Source organism: Coenobita brevimanus, chromosome 47 (genome assembly GCF_032717465.1).
Source record: "Coenobita brevimanus isolate Jiangsu-jjx chromosome 47, ASM3271746v2, whole genome shotgun sequence".
Lineage (NCBI taxonomy): Eukaryota > Metazoa > Arthropoda > Malacostraca > Decapoda > Coenobitidae > Coenobita > Coenobita brevimanus.
The window spans coordinates 14,177,444-14,196,525 of record NC_137000.1 but is presented as its reverse complement, the minus strand read 5'-3'; the positions used below and the strand labels follow the sequence as shown (position 1 = coordinate 14,196,525).

At 42.7% G+C, this 19,082-nt stretch overlaps 1 protein-coding gene across 1 annotated transcript in view; it reads left to right on the top strand.

Moving 5' to 3' along the window:
* Positions 1–19,082, top strand: part of LOC145399092 (uncharacterized) — a 222,660-nt gene that overhangs the window by 148,487 nt on the left and 55,091 nt on the right. The window contains exon 6 of the mRNA XM_080271842.1: positions 7,459–8,264. Coding sequence (XP_080127968.1) covers positions 7,459–8,264 — 806 coding nt within the window. The remainder of the gene's footprint in view (positions 1–7,458; positions 8,265–19,082) is intronic.

Sequence of the window (19,082 nt, the reverse complement as noted above, 5' to 3'; positions counted from 1 at the left end):
AGTTTCAGTTCTCAATAGAAAAATTTTAAGGCATCTTATCACAACCTTCTTTCTGATCGTCAGTATGGGTTCCGTCAGGGATGCTCCAGTGACGATCTTCTCACCTACCTTTCAGACTCCTGGTCATCCTCCTTTCGGGACTTTGGCGAAAGCTTTGTCATTGCACTTAACATCTCAAAGGCTTTCGATCGAGTCTGGCATAAATCTTAGATTTCCAAACTGCCCTCTTACGATTTCTATCTTTCTATCTGGGCCGTCATTGCTAGCTTCCCTTCTGGTCGTTCTATAGTCTCTGTTGTTGACGGCCATCGTTCTTCTCCTAGATCTATCAACAGTGGTGTTCCTCAGGGCTCTGTCCTATCACCAACTCTCTTCCTTTTATTCATCAGTGACCTTCTAAGCTGTACATCTAACCCTATCCACTCATACTCTGATGACTCCACTCTGATGACTCCACCCTTCACCTTTCCATTCGGTTCCTGCAATGCCCATCGCAGCAGTTACTTCAACAAACAAGGGATGAGGCTATGGCACACCTAATGTCTGACTTGACTCATATCTCTGACTTGAGTAAAAATAATCTGGTTGTTTTTAATGCATCCAAGACTCAGTTCTTACACCTATCAGCCCGACAAAATCTTCCACAGGTATACCCACAGATGTTTAATATTATTCAACTTAATCCTGCATCATCCTTGAACATGCTTGGGGTTTCATTTACTCGGCACTTATCTTGGAAAGATCATATTGCATCTCTTGTAAAATCTGCTTCCAAGAGATTAGGTGTGCTAATCCGATTTCTGTTCTTTCTTTACCCCTGCACAATTGTTGACTCTGTACAGGGGTTTTATCCGCCCGTGTAGAGTACAACTCTCGTGTGGGAAGGCTCCCCACATACAGCTCTTCTCAATAGGGTAGAGTCAAAGGCTTTTCGTCTCATTAACTCTCCTCCTCTTACTGACTCCCTTCAACCTCTGTCTCTTCGCCGCACTGTTGCATCTTTATCTATTTTCTATCGCTGCTTTAATGGTCATTGCTCCTCTGAACTGTCGGCATGCATTCCTCCACCTCTACGACGGGCGCGTAGCACCCGTCTAGCAGCAAACTCTTATCCCATTTCTGTCCAACTCTCTAATGCAAGAGTTAACCATTACTCCCATTCCTTCATTTATGCAACAGGTCAACTCTGGAACTATCTGCCTCTGTCTGTATTTCCTGCTGCCTATGATCTCTAGTCTTTCAAACGCAGTATGTCCAGTAATCTCAAAATGATCGGATCTTGAGTTTGGCTCTCTATTGTATATTGTTTTTCTCTTGGAGGGAACTGCTATTGCAGGCTCATAGCCTTTGGTTCCTTGTTCCTCGCATAAAAAAAAAAAAAAGGTGGGCAGTGAGCGGAAGAGTGACATACGTGGTATGGGGTGCACAGTTGTCTCTTTTTCAGTCATGTGCCTCCCACTGTGTTAATGTGTTTGTGCCAACATGAAAAATGCTGTAATTGAGTTATTTTTGCCCCTCATTTTTCATTATATAAATTTTGCACATGCCAGCAAAGACATTCACCCAGAAAACTTTCCCCCCGCTACCTGCTGGTGGACCTATTGAGGGTAGGCGTGACACGGGCTCCGCCCGCATGATTTTTGGAGTCAGGATGGAATGGGACTTGGATGTGTGCCAGAGGGTTCAGGGCATTGCGGTTTTCCAGGTTGCCACTTCCACTCAATAGAGAGGAGTCTGAACCTGGGAGTAGCGCCTCAGGAGGCTGCCCTATTAGTGGGTGTATATGGCGGGGCAGTTATAGTGCCAAGGCACACTTGGAGGATATCCCTGTAGCTTTCCTGGCATGGTGCACTGAGGCCACTGCCACAGCCACTGGTCACAGCTGACGGGCTGTGGGTCCTAGATCCATGCCTGGACTTTGGACTGTGTGGGTGGTTGGGGTCCGTGGTCTGTCTCTCTCCATTATTGTATTTTTACCAATTATGGAAAAAATGGAGAAAAATCAGAGCAAGCCTGCGGTAGTATGGTGGTGAGACCTGGGCAGTAGAGGAGGAGGATATTCGCAGGCTCAGATGTACAGAAATGACAATGATTAGGGTGATGTGTAGTGCGTCCCTGCGTGCAAGGTCTGGGGGGGCTGGGTTTACGATGGAAGAGTTGAGAGGTAGGATGGGACTGGAGTGTATTGGTGTTGTGATGAGGAGAGGTAGATTGAGATGGTTTGGACATGTGAAGAGGATGGGGGATGATAATTGGGTGAGGAAGGTGAGAAGTGTTAACATTGGGGGTGGGGTTATGAGGGGTAGAACGAGAAAGACATGGGACGAGGTCATTAAGTGTGACTTCAGGGTTAAGGGGCTGAACAGGGAGGCTGCAATGGATCGTGCAGCGTGGAAAGCCGCCATTAGGTGACCAAGGCTGACGCATGCAAGCATGTTGGAGCCTTTAAAAATGAAATGAAATGATGATCAGATTGGCATCATGGAATGTGGGAAATTTGAGGGATAGAGCAGGAGAAGTGGTCGAGGCAATGAGTAGGAGTTGGGTGGATGTTGGCTGTGTGCAAGAGGTTAGATAAAAGTGGGGATCAGGCAGAATGATTGCCGGTAGGGATTGTCAGTACAAAATATTTTGTCAGGATAGGGCAGATAGACATGGTGGCGTGGGTGTGTTGGTTAAGGAGAATTGGGTGGAATATGTCATGAATATAATGAGAGTGAGCAAAAGGTAATAGTAGTGAAAATTTTGTTCAGTGAGATGATGTTTTCACTTATATCGGCGTATGCTCCACAGGCTGGCTTCGATGAGGTAAAGGAGGATAGATTCTGGGATGACTTAATATGTGTAGTAGCCCAAGTGGTACTGAGGATAATGAGATTGTAGTTTTGGGAGGGGACTTGAAAGGTCGTGTAGGTGAAGCAGCTCAAGGATATGAAGGAGTACATGGGGGTTGTACATATGATACAAGAAATGAGGATAGGGAAGGGATACATGAGTTTAGGGAGGCAATGAACATGAGTGTGTGCAACACACATTTTAGGAAATGAGAGAGTAGGTTACTTACATAAGAGTCTGGGGGAAACATCAGCCAGATAGGCTATTTCCTGGTCAGGAGGGCTGATAGGAGGTTAGTGAGGGATGTTAAAGTTATAGGGAGCATGGAGTGTGTGCAGCAACACATGTTATTAATATGTGACATGGTTCTTAAGGAGTGGGTGATGAAAAAGAGTACCTATGCACCTACTGTACAGTAGAAGGAATATATGGAAGTTGAAAAACCAAGCAGTAAAGGATGCCTTTTTTAGTGAAATGAGTGGTGGCTGAAAAGGGAGCTGTTGACAGAAGTGTTAATGAACAATATAGAGTTTATAAGAACAATCTCCAGAGAGTTACTAATTCAGTGTGTGAATGGACAAGGAGCGCCCCAAGACAAAAAGGAATTTGGTGGTGGGAAGAGGGTGTAGAAGCTTCAGTTAAGGAGAAAAGATTTTTCTGGGAATGGAAAAGAGATGGTAACAATGAGGAATGCTTGGCTGCCAAGTGTAGGGCTAGAAAAGAGGTTTACAGGGCAAAATCTGAGTCCCATAGACTATTGCTGGATAACCTAAATCGTCTAGAGAAGAAGAATACGATTTATAAGGTGGCAAATCAGATAAAAAAGGGAAGATAGGAATGTCATGTGTGAGCAGTGTGTGAAGAATGATGAAGGAAAGATAGTGGCGAACAATGGGGATTTTAACCCCTAAACGCCAGACTTTTTGTAGCTTGAGTGACAGCGCGGTCTCTCTCTCTCTCTGCATGGGTATTTTTCCGAAAATATCCTGTTTCAAAACTTAATATCTCAAAAACTATACCAGTTAGGGAAACAGAGGCCATATTACTCACCAACTCTTCTTGCGAATGAAAGTATCCCCAGGTCTTTAGGTTGTTGCTTCAATGAGTAATAACGTGAGGAAGAAGACTAATTTTTGGCACAAGAGCAGGATTTACTCATGTGTCTGGCTGCTGCCCTGACTATGGCTGTTGCTCCCAAATGATAACTTCTCCATTGCTAGATAAACTAGACACGGTGGTGTCCAAGGCATGCCCTATGGCACAGTTGCTGAGCCCTTTCCTAGTATCCTTGGAAAGAGGCTAGCAGGGATGGATGAGGCAAATGTCCAGCTGGGGCAAGAATGGAATCAGACGAGAAGGTTTAAGAAAATATCGTCTTACACCTGGTAAAGTCGCAGAGATGACTGAGGTATGGTTGATTCAGCTGGCAGGACTCTCTCCCTAGCTTTTGGTGACGAGATCAAGAGGCGGCCACTTCAGACTGTGGCGTGAAAACAATTGCAGTTCCGACCGACAACCGACAGGAACCTGGTGCCTGTTTGCTGTCGGTCTATAGACACCTGGCAGAGGTTAAAGACACCTGGAGAGAGCATTATAACCAGCTGCTGAATGAAGAGTTTGGCTGAAACAGGGAAGGTTTGGAGCCAGCAGATCCAGTGTTTGGCCCTTGGCCTTTCATTGACATTGCTACTGTAAGTAGGGCAATAAGCAGGATGCAGGTGGGGAAGGCCGCAGGTGTTTCTGGGTTGACTGTTGAGAGAATAGGAATGGGGTTAATTACTGACTAGATAAATACAATTATATATGAGTGTGTTGTCCCAGATGATTGGCTGAAGAGTATGATTGGATATATGTACAAGGGGAAAGGTGATGCCCTGGAAAGAGGAAGTTATAGGGGCATAAAACTTTTGGACCAGATAAGGAAATAAAATGAAGAAAGTCCTAGCTGGTATAATTAGAGAAAGAATGAACATTGATGAGATGCAGTTTGGATTTATGCTAGGACCACTCATGCCATATTCATTGTTGGAAAGCTTTAGGAAATATATATAGGAAAGAAAAGGGATCTGTACTTTGTTTTTGTTGACTTGGAGAAGGGCTTTGACAGAGTCCCTAGGAAGGTGGCGAAGTGGACAGTGATAAAACTTGGGATCGAGGAGTGGCTGGTTAGCATGGTTAATGCCATGTATGAGGGTAGAGTGAATGGAGATTGTAGTGATGAGTTTTCTGTGAATGTTGGTGTGCATCAGGGGTCAGTCTTGAGCCCCTTGTTGTTTTATCATGGTACTTGAAGCCCTCTCACGTGACTTCAGAAATGGACTCCTGTGGGAGATGTTGTGTGGTGATGATCTGGTGTTGACTGCAGAGAATGAAAGGAAGGCAGAGAAAGGATTTAGGAAGTGGAGAGATGGTATGGAACACAAGGGCTTGAGAGTAAATGCAGATAAAACACAGGTGATGGTATCTAGGGCTGGTGGCGGTACTGTCAGAGAAGAGGGAGAACGACCATATGCGGTTTGCCACAAGGGCATGGGAAGTAGTAGTAGTAGTAGTTGTTCCCTAGGCAGTCCAGCCAAACAGCCCCGAGTCCCTAAGGGAGCCACGACCGAGACCAGGATTTCCCACAGAGCTGTCAAGGAGTATGTGTTGTTGGCGCAGGTGATGTGGTGCTTGCCCGGGCAACCAAAGCCACTCCCAGGTTTTTGGGCCCCATGAGGGGCCAGGGGAGTTTGCGATGGTTTGGCCCCCATGCTGTCCTCCTCCTCCTCTGCTTCGACAATTTGTGGGGAGTGGACCCCCGGTGAAGATGCCACCACGCCAGGTCTGGCGTGGGAAGTAATTCCATCTTGTGCAGTGTTTGTGATAAGTGGATGCATAAGAGATGTGGTGATATTAGAGGTAGACTTGGAAGATAATGCTGAATTTATGTGTGCAGTGTGTCAGGGAGAGCATGTGGAGATTGTCAGGCATGAAAGGATTGATCTTGCTGGTGAGTTGCTCAAGTTTGTGGAAAAATATATTTTATTTGGGAGACATGTTAAGTGCTGGAGGTGGGGCTGGAAGTAGGTCTGTGGCTAGAGTGAGGAATGGTTGGAAAAAGTTCAGGGAGCTATTGCCTCTCCTGACTTTGAGAGGACTCGTGCTCCCAGCTAAAGCGTCTCTGTATATGGCATGTGTTACAAGTGTAATGCTGTATGGTAGTGAGACGTGGGTAGTAAGGGAAGACAATATTCACAGGCTCAAATGTGCAGAAATGACAATGATTAGGTGGATGTGCAGTGCATCGTTGAGTGCAAGGCATCGGGGGGGGGCTAGGTGTACGATGGATGAGTTAAAAGGTAATGGGATTAGGGTGTATTGGTGTTGTGATGAGGAGGGGTAGATTGAGGTTGCTTAGGCATGTGCAAAGGATGGGAGGTGACAGTTGGGTGCAAAAAGTGAGAAGTGTTGGCGTTAGGAATACGGTTGCGAGAGGTAGACCGAAAAAGACCTGGGATGAGGTCATTGACCAAGACCTCAGGGATTAGGAACTGAACAGGTAGGCTGTTAGAGACTGAGGAGCACGGAGATCCGCCATTAGATGACCAAGCCGATGCATGATGGAGCCTTTAAACAAATGAAAACAATACTAGTTTGATGGAATTGACCATCAGCTCATTGCATTAGAGGTGAATTGCACAGTTGAAATGCATTATAGATTAGTTGACTGGAAGGCAGAATCGATCAAATATTGGAGATTCCTTGCCATACATTAATTTTCTCAATAAGAAGTTTAGTTTCAGTTTCAACAACTTGAATTTAGCCAGTTTCTTTGGTATCAATTACAGGCAAAGTGTAGGATCTTGTGGTACAATACCTGTTGTCATCCATGGCCCATATAATTTTTGTAGTCTCCAGTGTCATCATTCATGATGTACAGCATTGTCTGGTATCTTTATTCTTCAGATGTGGCCTGGGAATACATAATAGTACTATTTAACAATACCTCTTACCAATGCAAAATCTGTCATTGTCCAGCATGATTAATTTCCCACTACTCGTAATTCTAGATAAAATAGCATATGCAGTGTTGTACTCAGTGGCATCCCTGTATGTGGTAAATGAGGGATTAGTCTTCAGTGTGAGTGAATGAATGAGACATTGTTGACCTCAGTGGAAGATCCTCATGCCTTGTAAAAAATAGACAAGAAACAGTGCACCCCCCCATGTTTTGACATTGTGATGGGTTGGTGAATGGTGGATGAAGAATACATGAGGTAGAGTCAAAGTTTATTCCTGAATAGTTTCACTGTAAAGTTCATCTGATGAAGCTTTACAACAAAACTAATCAGGAATAATCTTTGATTCTGCCTTGTGTATTCTTCATCCACCATTCACCACTCTTCCTTCAGCTCTTTGAGTCTGGGATGGTTCCTCCCATCACTTTTTTATAATGCTTGGATGGTGTCATAAGTGATTTGAATCTTCTTTCCAGGGGTGTCTATAAATCTGTTTGTTGTGGTGTGAAAATAAAGTGTAGATTATGCAGTATCCAGTTTATTTCAGTGTTATGAAAAACATATTATTTTAAGGTTTTCAGTATGTTGCTGCATAAACTGAACCAACTTTTCTTAATGTTTTTAGGTAGTGCATGTGAACCAGTGGGCTCTAAACAACGAGTTCATGAGCTCCTTGGGTAGCTGCTGTCCTCGACTCTCAGAATTCTCCATCCCACTAATGAAGCCCCAGGTGTTTATGAGTGATGAGGCACTTTTCTCATGCTTTTTTGGTGGCCAGAGTAGTGAGGAAGTGATGACATGCTGGGAAAGAGGGGAAAAGCCCAAAATATCCTTCACAAGGTTGAAATTTGTGGATATCCTTTATTGGAAACAAACAGAAAAGTTCATTCAGATGCTGAGTGTATTTTACCCCAATGTACGACTGAGGGCATTTGATGCACATATGATAGAGAAAGGGGCTAATCCAGTACAGCCATTCCTTGATGTTAAAGGAAAATTGACTGCACTTGTCATGGCCTGCAGCCTTGGTGCAATTATGGATGGACAGCTGGAGCAAGTTGTCAAAAATGCACCTTATCTCAAGGAGGTGAGGGTGGTCATTAGTGACTCCCTTCAGTTTGATGTCAACAGCTCTGATGACTTAAAGGATCAAATAGGAATGTGTGGTGTCAGACTAAAAGACCTAATTCATGACTTGAAGTCATTTGAGGCTCTGGCTGCCTGTCCTTTATATGAGTTTGGCATAACGGAAATGCTGTTGCCTACTTTACAAGCCAAGGGGAGTTGTATCACCAGCTTTCACGTAAACTATGAAAATAATGTACCTGACATTAATGCTCTATACCAAGTGATAAACCTGTGTCCTCGTCTCAGCTACCTGGCCATATTCTTACCACTGGGAGGCTGTAACAAGAATCCACATGATCGCAGGTAAGCATATTGATAACTTATTTACTGTACAGTACTGTACCATACCTGATGTTAGTTTGTAGGAAAACACTGAAAAAAGATATTGTTTGGAACTGTTGACCATGCAGGCAATTTTGAAACCCATTAATTGTGGTATATGGAAAAATCTGTCAGGCACCTACTAGACAATAATCATCTGCAGTTGGTATTTTGGTTGTACTTTCTTGTAGAGAATTTGAGTTAATGTTTGTGTATAAATTGTTAGATTGATGTATGTTACATTTTTGCTGCTACAGCTTCCAGAATTTAAGTACTGTACTGTATTTGTCAGCAAGCCTCCTCTCACCCCCTCTCCCCTGAAACGAGAAATATATTTTGTACTTCGTGGTGTGTGACACATTTTTCCCTCCCCACCAAAAAACAGAAAAGAAGAGAAATTAAAAAAGTCTCCATGCATCATCAAAGCTGAAAATCATGAGGTTAGACTGGAGTTAGTCCCTGCTCCATTCAAAACAGCCACATATACAGGTATTACCCTATAAACTGCCTCTCATTGGCAGGATATACAGTAAAGCATATTTGTTTAAACTAAAACTGTTGACAAATTGTGAAAAACAAAATGCAATTGAATGTTTACACAGATTTAGTAAAAACTGAAAGGACAGCCACAATTCTTGTATTTCCACATTGACACTTCAGCCACATCGTGTCTGAAAGCATGGATTTTTGGAATGAACAAATGTTTATAATTTATATTGGCCATTTTTGTGTGTGTGTGTGTGTGTGTGATTTTATATTCTCTTTGCATGAGTCATGCTGATACTTTACTTACAATCAAATAACTTGAGGACAAACCCAACTCTGTTTTCACATACTGACAGTGCTGCCACCTGTGTCTGCTGGTTAATATAACTGAAAGTCCTCAGTGCAGGCATGGATTTTTTTGGATGAACAAATGCCTGTAACTTTTTATTGGCCTTTATTTTTAATGATTTTATATTGTTGCTAGTAACAGATGGAAAGAGAATATAAGAGAGTATCAATCAATTGGCTCAAGGATTGTGTGGGTAAGGTTGAAAATTGGACTACAGTGTGGGTGATTGTGTGCATGTATTTGCCAACGTAAGATTGTGCAAGCAGAGTGAGAAAAGAGCTCTGGACAAATATGGAAGTGTGCTTGGAAAAGTTTGAAAGGAATGAGAGAGTGTTTTTGATTTAAGAAGGGTAAAGTAGGGAATGTGAAGGTGGATGGAGTAGTTGGTGAGTGGGCTGTGTCTGCAGAGATGGAATAGAATGGCTGTGCTTTAGGGGAAAATTGTGCCGGGAGGGGGTTGGTGATAGCTAATACCCTCTTCGGGCACAGAATGATCCATAGGTATATGTGGCGAATGATGAGATGGGTGGGTGGTGAACTGAATGAACGGAAGACAGTGATTGATTATGTGTGTGTGGATGAAAAGATGAGAAGGTGTATAATGGATGCAAGAGTATACAGAGTTGGGGGAGTGGACTTTCTGACCACCACTTGGTGGTGGTCAGAATCAAAGTCAAAATGAAATGGAGAAATGGAAGAAGGGAAGGACCGGAGGAAGTAGTTCATACAAGGAGGGTGGAAAAGTTACAAGAGAATGGAAAAAAGGCAGAATATAAGAGGGAGGTGGAGGAGCTATTGGGTAAGTATAGATTGGAGCAGATGGGGGACGTGGAAGGTGTGTGCAAGATATTCACAGAAGAGATCTATGCAGCATGTGAGGTGGTGTGTGGGGTGAAGAGAAGACGAAAGAGGGTGCAAGGAACATTTTGGTGGACTGAAGAGGTGAGAGAGGCTGTGGCACAAAAGATGAAAGCATATAGTGAGTGGATGAGAAACAGGGACGTGGAAGAAGTTGAGAGATGTAAGAGAGAGTAATATGTAGAGAGGAAGAGAGAAGTGAAAAGATTAATATGAGAGAGTAAGAAGAGAGTGGATGAGGAATTTAGAAGGAACTTGAGTTTAAAGTGGAGGGAATGTAAGAAAATGTTCTGGAAAAGAGAGTTAGATAAGGTGCCAAAGAAGTTCGTTGGGGAGTGAAAGATAAAAATGGTAGATTACTAATGGAGAAAGGAGAAGAATTGAGCAGATGAAGAGAACACGTTAAGGAATTGTTGAACATAGAGAATGAAAGTAATGCAAGTATAAGTGGCTGGGGAATGGCTGAGAGACGGAGGGATGTGAGAAGAGAGGAAAAAGTCAGTAGGATGGAAGTTGTGGAAGTAATGAAGAAGGTTAAAATGGGGAAAGCCCCAGGAATTGATGGAGTGTGTAATGAAATGCTGAAGCATGGGGGAGAGATAGTAGTAGAATGGATTTGGAAGAAGTGCAGATTGGCTTGGGAGGAAGGTAGAGTCCCGGAAGATTGGGACTCTAATTATATAGGTGTAATTATTCCCCTGTACAAAGGAAAAGGGGAAGAAGAAGTGTGTGGTAATCATAGGAGAATTTGTCTTCTTAGTGTAATAGGAAAAGTTCATGTAGAATGCAGATTGACAGAGTTAGGGATAAAACAGAGGAATTAGTTGGAGAAGAACAGGGAGGTTTTAGGAAGGCGAGAGATTGTGTAGATCAGATATTCATTGTTAGATAGTTAGTGAAAAAGTTTCTAGAGAAGGGAAAGAAGTTGTATGCTGCCCTCGTGGATTTGGAGAAAGCATATGACAGGGTGGATAGACAAGGATTGTGGCAAGTATTAAGAATATATGGAGTAGATGGGAAGTTGCTGAAGTCTGTGAAAAGTATGTGTGAGGGTGCTAAGGCTGCAGTGCATGTGGACAGTGAACTGAGTGACTCTGTTTGAAGGTTGGATTGAAACTAGGATGTGTCATGTCTCCATGGTTGTTCAGTCTGTATATGGATGGGATTTGTACTGTTGTTTGCAGATGATACTGTGTTGTTATGTGAAGACGAAGGGGAATTGCAAAGCTTGGTGGATGAGTTTGGGAGAGTGTGTAAGAAACGGAATCTAACGGTGAACTTAGGGAAGAGTAAAGTTATGGTTTTCAGGAGAAGTGAAGTCGGTGAATATACAGTGAGGTTGGATGAGGAGGAAATGGAAAATTTTAGTGCATTTAAGTACTTGGGTAGTGTGATGAGTAAGGATGGAAGTTTAGAGGGTGAAGTGGTTGACAGGGTACAGCAGGGAAGAAGGATTGCTGGTTCCTTGAAAGCAGTGATAAGAAACAGGAAAGTGAGCATGGACGTGAAAAAGCTACTACATGACATTATCGTGATACCAATTCTAACGTATGGAAGTGAAGCTTGGACCTTGTTGGAGGGACTGAAGTCAAGAGTGAGAGCAGTGGAAATGAGTTATTTGATAGGAGCATGTGGAGTCACATGGAGAGACAGACTGACAAATGAGGAAGTGAAGGAACGTTGTGGTGTGGATGTGGATGTGATAGGAAGCGTTAGGAGAAACACATTGAGGTGGTTTGGCCATGTGGAGAGGATGGAGAGTGAGAAACTGACAAGGAGAGTGTATATGAGTGAGGTGGAGGGGGGGAGAGGGAAGGGAAGGCCAAGGATGAAATGGAGGGATGGAATGGAGAGGCATATGAGAGAGGGGGGTGTGAGCTGGAAGCAAAGGCAGGGGACAGGGTGACATGGAGGCGATTTGTTTGTAGTCACCCCCTACGGGATTAAGGCGTTTGGCAATAGATAGATAGATAGATTTTTAATTATTTTATATTCTCTTTGCGTGAATCATGCTGGTACTTTACATGGAGTCAAGTGACTTGAGGACAAACCCAGCTGGGTCAAGCTCAACAGAGAAGGAGAGTGGATTGAAGCAATTTCTGGTGTACTTAATATGACTGTGTTACAGATTTTCACTTTTGTATAGTAGACTGATGAATAGTTCTGAATACAAATGCTGAGAGGTGAATATCTATGTACACTCGCGATTCAAAGAAAGTATCCACGCCTTGTCAATGCTGTGGCCAGGAAACCAGGAATGGTCTGGTGTTCAGACACAGCTTTAAACCTCCTCTCCTCGTCCACCCTCCATCCATTCCCAACTACAACCACCTTTCCTGATCTCTTGATTGAGAGGTAGCTCACTCCTTTTCTTCATGGTATCACACACACACACACACACACACACACACACACACACACACACACACACACACACACACACACACACAGTGGAACACGAGACATAGCAGATGTGCGTCATTGTGCTCTCCCCAGCTGCATCGAATACTTAAGTGTATCTAAAAATGGGTCAGACTTGGTACTAAGCGAAATCATAGGTGATTTAATGGTGTAGATCAAGTAAAAGCGAAAAAGTGCAATCCAAACAAAGTATATCAAATAATCAGGTCGTAAGGAATTTGCGGTGTTAGCAGGTAGACAGAGGCGCCGCGTCGGGTATCACAGCAAACGAGTGCTGGATAAATTCCAACATTGACATAATGTAAGTAAGATGGAGGAATAGAAGAAGGAGTAGTGGCAAGGAGAGTGGAAAGGTTAGAAGAGGATGAGTAAAAGGCAGAGTATAAGAGAGAAGTGGAGGAACGATTGGGCAAATATGAATTGGAGCAGATGGGAGACGTGGAAGGTGTGTGTAGGATATTTACAGAAGAAATATGTGCAGCATGTGATGTGGTGTGTGGAAGGAAGAGAAGATGGAGGGGGGGTGCAAGGAACAGCGTGGTGGACTGAAGAGGTGAAACAGGCTGTGGCACAAAAGAAGAAAGCATACAATGAATGGATGAGAAATAGGGGCGTGGAAGAAGTTGAGAAGCGGAAGAAAGAGTTATATGTAGAAAGAAAGAGAGAGGTGAAAAGATTAGTAAGAGAAAGTAAGAAGAGAGTGGATGAGGAATTTGGAAGGAATTTGAGTGTAAAGTGGAGGGACTGTAAGAAAATGTTCTGGAAAGAGGTGAAAAGAGTAAGACAGGGTGGAAGTGAAGTTAGCAGGGGAGTGAAAGATAAAAATGGTAGATTACTAGTGGAGAAGGGAGAAAAAATGAGCAGATGGAGAGAACACTTTAAGGAGTTGTTGAATGTAGAGAATGGAAGTAATGCGAGTATAAGTGGCTGGGGAATGGCTGGGAGAAGGAGGGAAGTGAAAAGACAGGAAGAAATCAGTAGGATAGAAGTTGTGGAAGCAATGAAGAAAGTTAAATCGGGGAAAGCCCCAGGAATTGATGGAGTGAGTGGTGAAATGCTGAAGCATGGGGGAGAGATAGTAGTAGAATGGATGTGGAAGATGTGCAGATTGGCCTGGGCGGAAGGTAGAGTCCCGGAGGATTGGAAGTCAGGTATAATTATTCCCTTGTACAAAGGAAAAGGGGAAAAAGAAGTGTGTGGTAATCATAGGGGCATTTGTCTTCTTAGTATAATAGGAAAAGTGTATGGTAGGATACTTATTGACAGAGTTAGAGAAAGAACAGAGAAATTAGTTGGAGAAGAACAGGGAGGCTTTAGGAAGGGAAGAGGTTGTGTAGATCAGTTATTCATTCTTAGATCTTTAGTGGAAAAGTTTCTAGAGAAGGGAAAGAAGTTGTATGCAGCTTTCATGGATTTGGAGAAAGCATATGACAGGGTGGATAGACAAGGATTGTGGAAAGTGTTAAGAATATATGGAGTAGATGGGAAGTTGTTGAATGCTGTGAAGAGTATGTACAATGGTGCGAAGGCTGCAGTGCATGTGGATGGTGAACTAAGTGAATTTTTCTCTTTGAAAGTTGGGTTGAAACAGAGATGTGTCATGTCTCCGTGGTTGTTCAATCTGTACATGGATGGGGTAATAAAAGAGGTACAAGGTAGGGTTGTGGATGTTGGAGTGTCCCTGGTGAGAGAGGATAGTGTTTGGAAACTCCCTGTACTGTTGTTTGCAGATGATACTGTGTTGTTGAGTGAAGACGAAGGGGAGCTGCAAGGCTTGGTGGATGAGTTTGGGAGAGTGTGTAAGAAACGGAATCTAAAGGTGAATGTAGGGAAGAGTAAAGTGATGGTCTTTGAGAGAGGTGAAGTCAGTGAATGTACAGCGAGGTTGGATGGTGAGGAATTGGAAAATGTGAGTACGTTTAAGTACTTGGGTAGTGTGATGAGTAAGGATGGAGGTTTGGAAGGTGAAGTGCTTGAAAGGGTACAGCAGGGAAGAAAGGTTGCTGGTTCTTTGAAAGCAGTGATAAGAAACAGGGAAGTGAGCATGGAAGTGAAAAAGTTACTACATGACAGTATTGTGATACCAACTCTAACGTATGGAAGTGAAGCTTGGACGTTGTTGGAAGGACACAAGTCAAGAGTGAGAGCAGTGGAAATGAGTTATTTAAGAGGAGCCTGTGGAGTCACATGGAGAGACAGGCTGACGAATGAGAATATAAAGGAGCGTTGTGGTGTTGATGTGGATGTGACAGGAAGCGTTATGAGGAACACACTGAGGTGGTTTGGCCGTGTGGAGAGGATGGAGGGTGAAAGACTGACGAAGAGAGTGTATGTGAGTGAGGTGGAGGGGGGAAGAGGGAGGGGGAGGCCGAGGATGAGATGGAGGGATGGGGTGGAGAGGTATATGAAAGAGGGGGGTGTGAGTTGGGAGCAGGGCAGTGAAATGGCGGGGGACAGGGCGACTTGGAGGCAATTTGTTTGTGGCCACCCCAAACGGGATTGAGGCGTCTGGCAATAGATAGATAGATAGACATAATGGAGATACTAAACTGTAAATAGAAAGTACTTGTATATTTCTCTAAGATGGCATACTTTCAAGAAGTGCATTTAGGTAAGAGGAAGGGAAACAATAAAAAATGAAACGATTACTACACAGACCTGGTGAAACGGGTTACATTTAATAAATTAGCAGAGAAAGTGAATAAACTGGAGGAAACTTTCAAACTGGAATTGGTTGATATAAGGAGGGAACTGTACCAATAAAAGGAAAAAAATGAGGAACTGGTAAAGGAATTAAACAGAAACAATGCAACAGTAGATGAGCAACAAGCAGAGTTAGACATTCTGAGGAAGGAAATGAATGAATTGGGAAATAAAATAGTCATCCATTTAAGAGTTTTGGAGTACAATAATAATAAGGACATAATTAGACAAGCAGGTAATCTGATAGGGCAAAGCAGAGTCATTGATGAGAAAATAACTCAGGCAAATAAAATGATGAGAAATTACACCGAGGAAGTACAAAATACATGGGCAGAAGTAGCCAAAACAAGTCAAGATCTAAAAAACAAAACTGAAGCAAAAGACATGACAAGAGAGGTGAAAGACATCATAAGGAAAAACCCAAGGCTGATAAAGGAAACAGCTGGGATTAACATGAAAGAAGAAATAAGGAACAGAATCACCAGAGATAACAAGGAGATGTAAATGCTTATAATAAACATAGTGAAAGTAGTTTTTTTTTTTTTTTTTAATGCGAGGAAGAAGGAACCAAAGGCCATGGGCGCACTATTATTGTTCCTTCCAAGAGAAAAACAAAATACAGTACAAGAGAGAGACAAATTCAAGATCCGATCATTTGGAGATGCCTGGACACACTGCGTTTGAAAGACTGAAGATCATAGGAAGCAGGAAATACAGACAGAGGGAGACAGTTCCAGAGTTGACCTGTTGCATAAATGAAGGACTGGGAGTAACGGTTAACTCTTGCATTAGAGAGTCGGACAGAAAAGGGATGAGAGTTTGCTGCTAGATGGGTGCTACGCGCCCGTTGTAGAGGTGGAGGAATGCATGCAGACAGTTCAGAGGAGCAGTGACCATTGAAGCAGCGATAGAAAAGAGATAAAGATGCAATAGTGCGGCGAAGAGACAGAGGTTGAAGGGAGTCAGTAAGAGGAGGAGAGTTAATGAGACAAAAAGCCTTTGACTCCACCCTGTTGAGAAGAGCTGTATGTGGGGAGCCTCCCCACATCAGAGGAAATCTGTGAGAGAGATGTAGAGGCATTTAAGAGATTAGGGAAATATGAGAGACACAAGTCAAGGCCTCTGAAGATAACCTTCCAAAGTGTGAACACTGTAGAAGAGGTATTAAGAAATGCTAACAAACTACAGGAATCAGAGGAATACAAAAAAATGTGGATAAAAAGGTGCCTAACTCAAGAGGAATGGGGATTACTAAAGGAAAAGAGGGAAGAAGCAAAAGGAAAGAATGATTCAAGATCAGATGAAGAGAGAAGTAAATTTTTTTACCAAGTGGTAAAAAAATGGCACATAAACAGCAGGGACCAAATAAAAGCAAGATAGTAGACTCAACCAATGTCACATATGGGAACAATATGGCCAAGTTGTTGTACTCAAATGTTGATTGAATGTTATCCAAGTTATTAGTGATAAATTATTATATCATAGAAAATGAGCCTCATATTGTTTGTCTAACATAAACAAAATTAACCCAAATGATATCAGACGACTCTTTAAATTTGGATGAGTACAATATTCGCCGAAGAGACAGAAATTCGAAAAATGGAGGAGGAGTTATAATACTAACAGAGAGAAGACTACAAGTAAAAGAGATAGCAATAGACATACCCTCACAAGTAGAATTAATTGCAGTAGAGATTAGTACATCAGAAGGGATAATAATTGTAGCATATTTGTATATGCCTCCCAAGATAAACACATGGGACAGAGGTGAATATGAAACCTGGCAGAAAAGAAATTCAGAGTTTAAGAACCCTACTATACAGAATGGAAGAAAAACCTGACAAAAATATACTAACGGGAGATTTTAACACATATATAAACTGGAATACTCTAGATGTTAAAAATTATGAAAGTTGTTGAGATCAAAATCTCATGGATCATATACAGGAGTTTTTTCTAATGCAACATGTAAAAGAGTACACCAGAAAAAGTTGACCAGAAGACCCCTCATTATTATATCTCATTATTTACTAGGCAAGAAAATGAAATTGACGGTATAATCTGTCACCCCCATTCGGCAGAAGCAACCATGCAGTATTAGATTACAATTTCAGGATAGCATATGTTATAGTTAGAGATAATGGAAGTTACAAAAAGAGGCTAAACTACAAAAAGAGCAACTATCATGAACTAAAGAAGTACTTTAAGGAAATAAATTGGAAGAAGAAGCTAAGAGGACAAGATATAAATGTTATATATAAAATATTCTGTGAATTTTATGGAACAGAAGTCCAGGATTATGTCCCACTCCACAAGGAAACAAAAATAAGGATAAAGAATGATTTTTAATACTGATCGTAAAAATACAAAAGAGAAAAGAGATTAACCGTGGATCAGATACAGACGACATAAAAGTGAGAGAGCATATAACAACTACACAGACATGGAGCGGCGGTGCCTTCAAAGTGTGTCCACCCCTGAGAGGCTGTCAAAGAGGAGGAGGAGGAGGAAGACAGCATGGGGTCCAAACATCACAAACCTCCCCAGTGCCTCACGGGGCCCGAGAACCTGGGAATGGCTTTGGTTGCCTGGGCAAGTACCACATCTGAACACAACACACACAACAACACTGTTTTTTCTACACCAAGAAATTGCTCCCTGGCCATCAGTTCTGAAAGACTTCTTGTCGCTGGTGACATTGAAAGCAATCCAGAACTCATCAACAAATACATATGTCCAACATGCTCAAAACCTATCGTTTCGAGTCGACAGACGAAGAGTTCAGTTCACTGAAGTTCATGCAAGAACTGGACCCATTACACCTTCACAACACTTGCATCCAGAGAACATTACACAAACACATGACCTGCTCATTATGATCCTTCCTTCCACCCACTAATCCCCCCACCAACTCCTCTCCTATTTCCACAACACCTTCTCAGTCTAACCTACTGATCCTTCCCACACCATCCAATCCCCCAACCCTTATCTCTGTCACAACCTTCTCCTACCCCTTCCACTCCACCTGCACACCCACCTCCCACCTGTGCTGCAGCACCCAACACACATCATACACACAACATTAACGTTCTTCAAATAAACATAGATGGCATAAACACCAAAAAACAAGAACTCGCACAATTCATCTAACAACAAAACATACACATTGTCATATTACAAGAACCAAAACTATGCAGAACACAAAAAACACCTACATTTCATAATTTCACCACCATCAGACAAGACCGGGCCGATGGCAGTGGCGGTGGACTCATCACCTTGATACACCAGTCCATCAGCTTTTCAGATACTAGTGCACACACAAAATAACTTCTCCCCCCACATGACACCACAACAGAAATACAATAAATTAAAGTACAGGTCTCCCTCGTTTTATGCTGTATCGTTTTACGATATTTCGCATTTACAATCCTTCTTCTTTAGTACCAAGTGTTCATTTTACGATTGAGCTCCCTCGCATTTACGATTGGGCATGTGGAAATCCTGCACTCACAGGCAGATCAGCTGAGAGATGCCTGGCATACCTGCCCCACTCACACAGTTTCCCGCGCTTTTGCCAGTCTCACCCACGTGCTTGTTCAGCATACAACCTCTGTGCATGTGTGCATCAGTGCCCATGACATTACTATTTCTCCTGTTCTTCATATTTTGCACCTCTAGTGCCACCACTGTCATGTCTTGTAAACGCCCTTCAACATCTGGTACTGGTGATATGAAGCCAAAGAAAGCAAGAACGTCCTTAACCCTAGAGTCTAAGCTTAATATTGTGAAGCAGCACAAAGCAGGTGAGGGGGCAAACTCCATTGCTCATTCCATGAGTCTTGCACAGTCGACTATATCGACTCTTATAAAGCATGCTGTCAACATTAAGAGAGCTGGGGAGACAAGCACTACTCTACAATACATAAAACATCATCATTATTATTGCATATTAGATCACTTGTATGGGTCTTGGGTTCCTT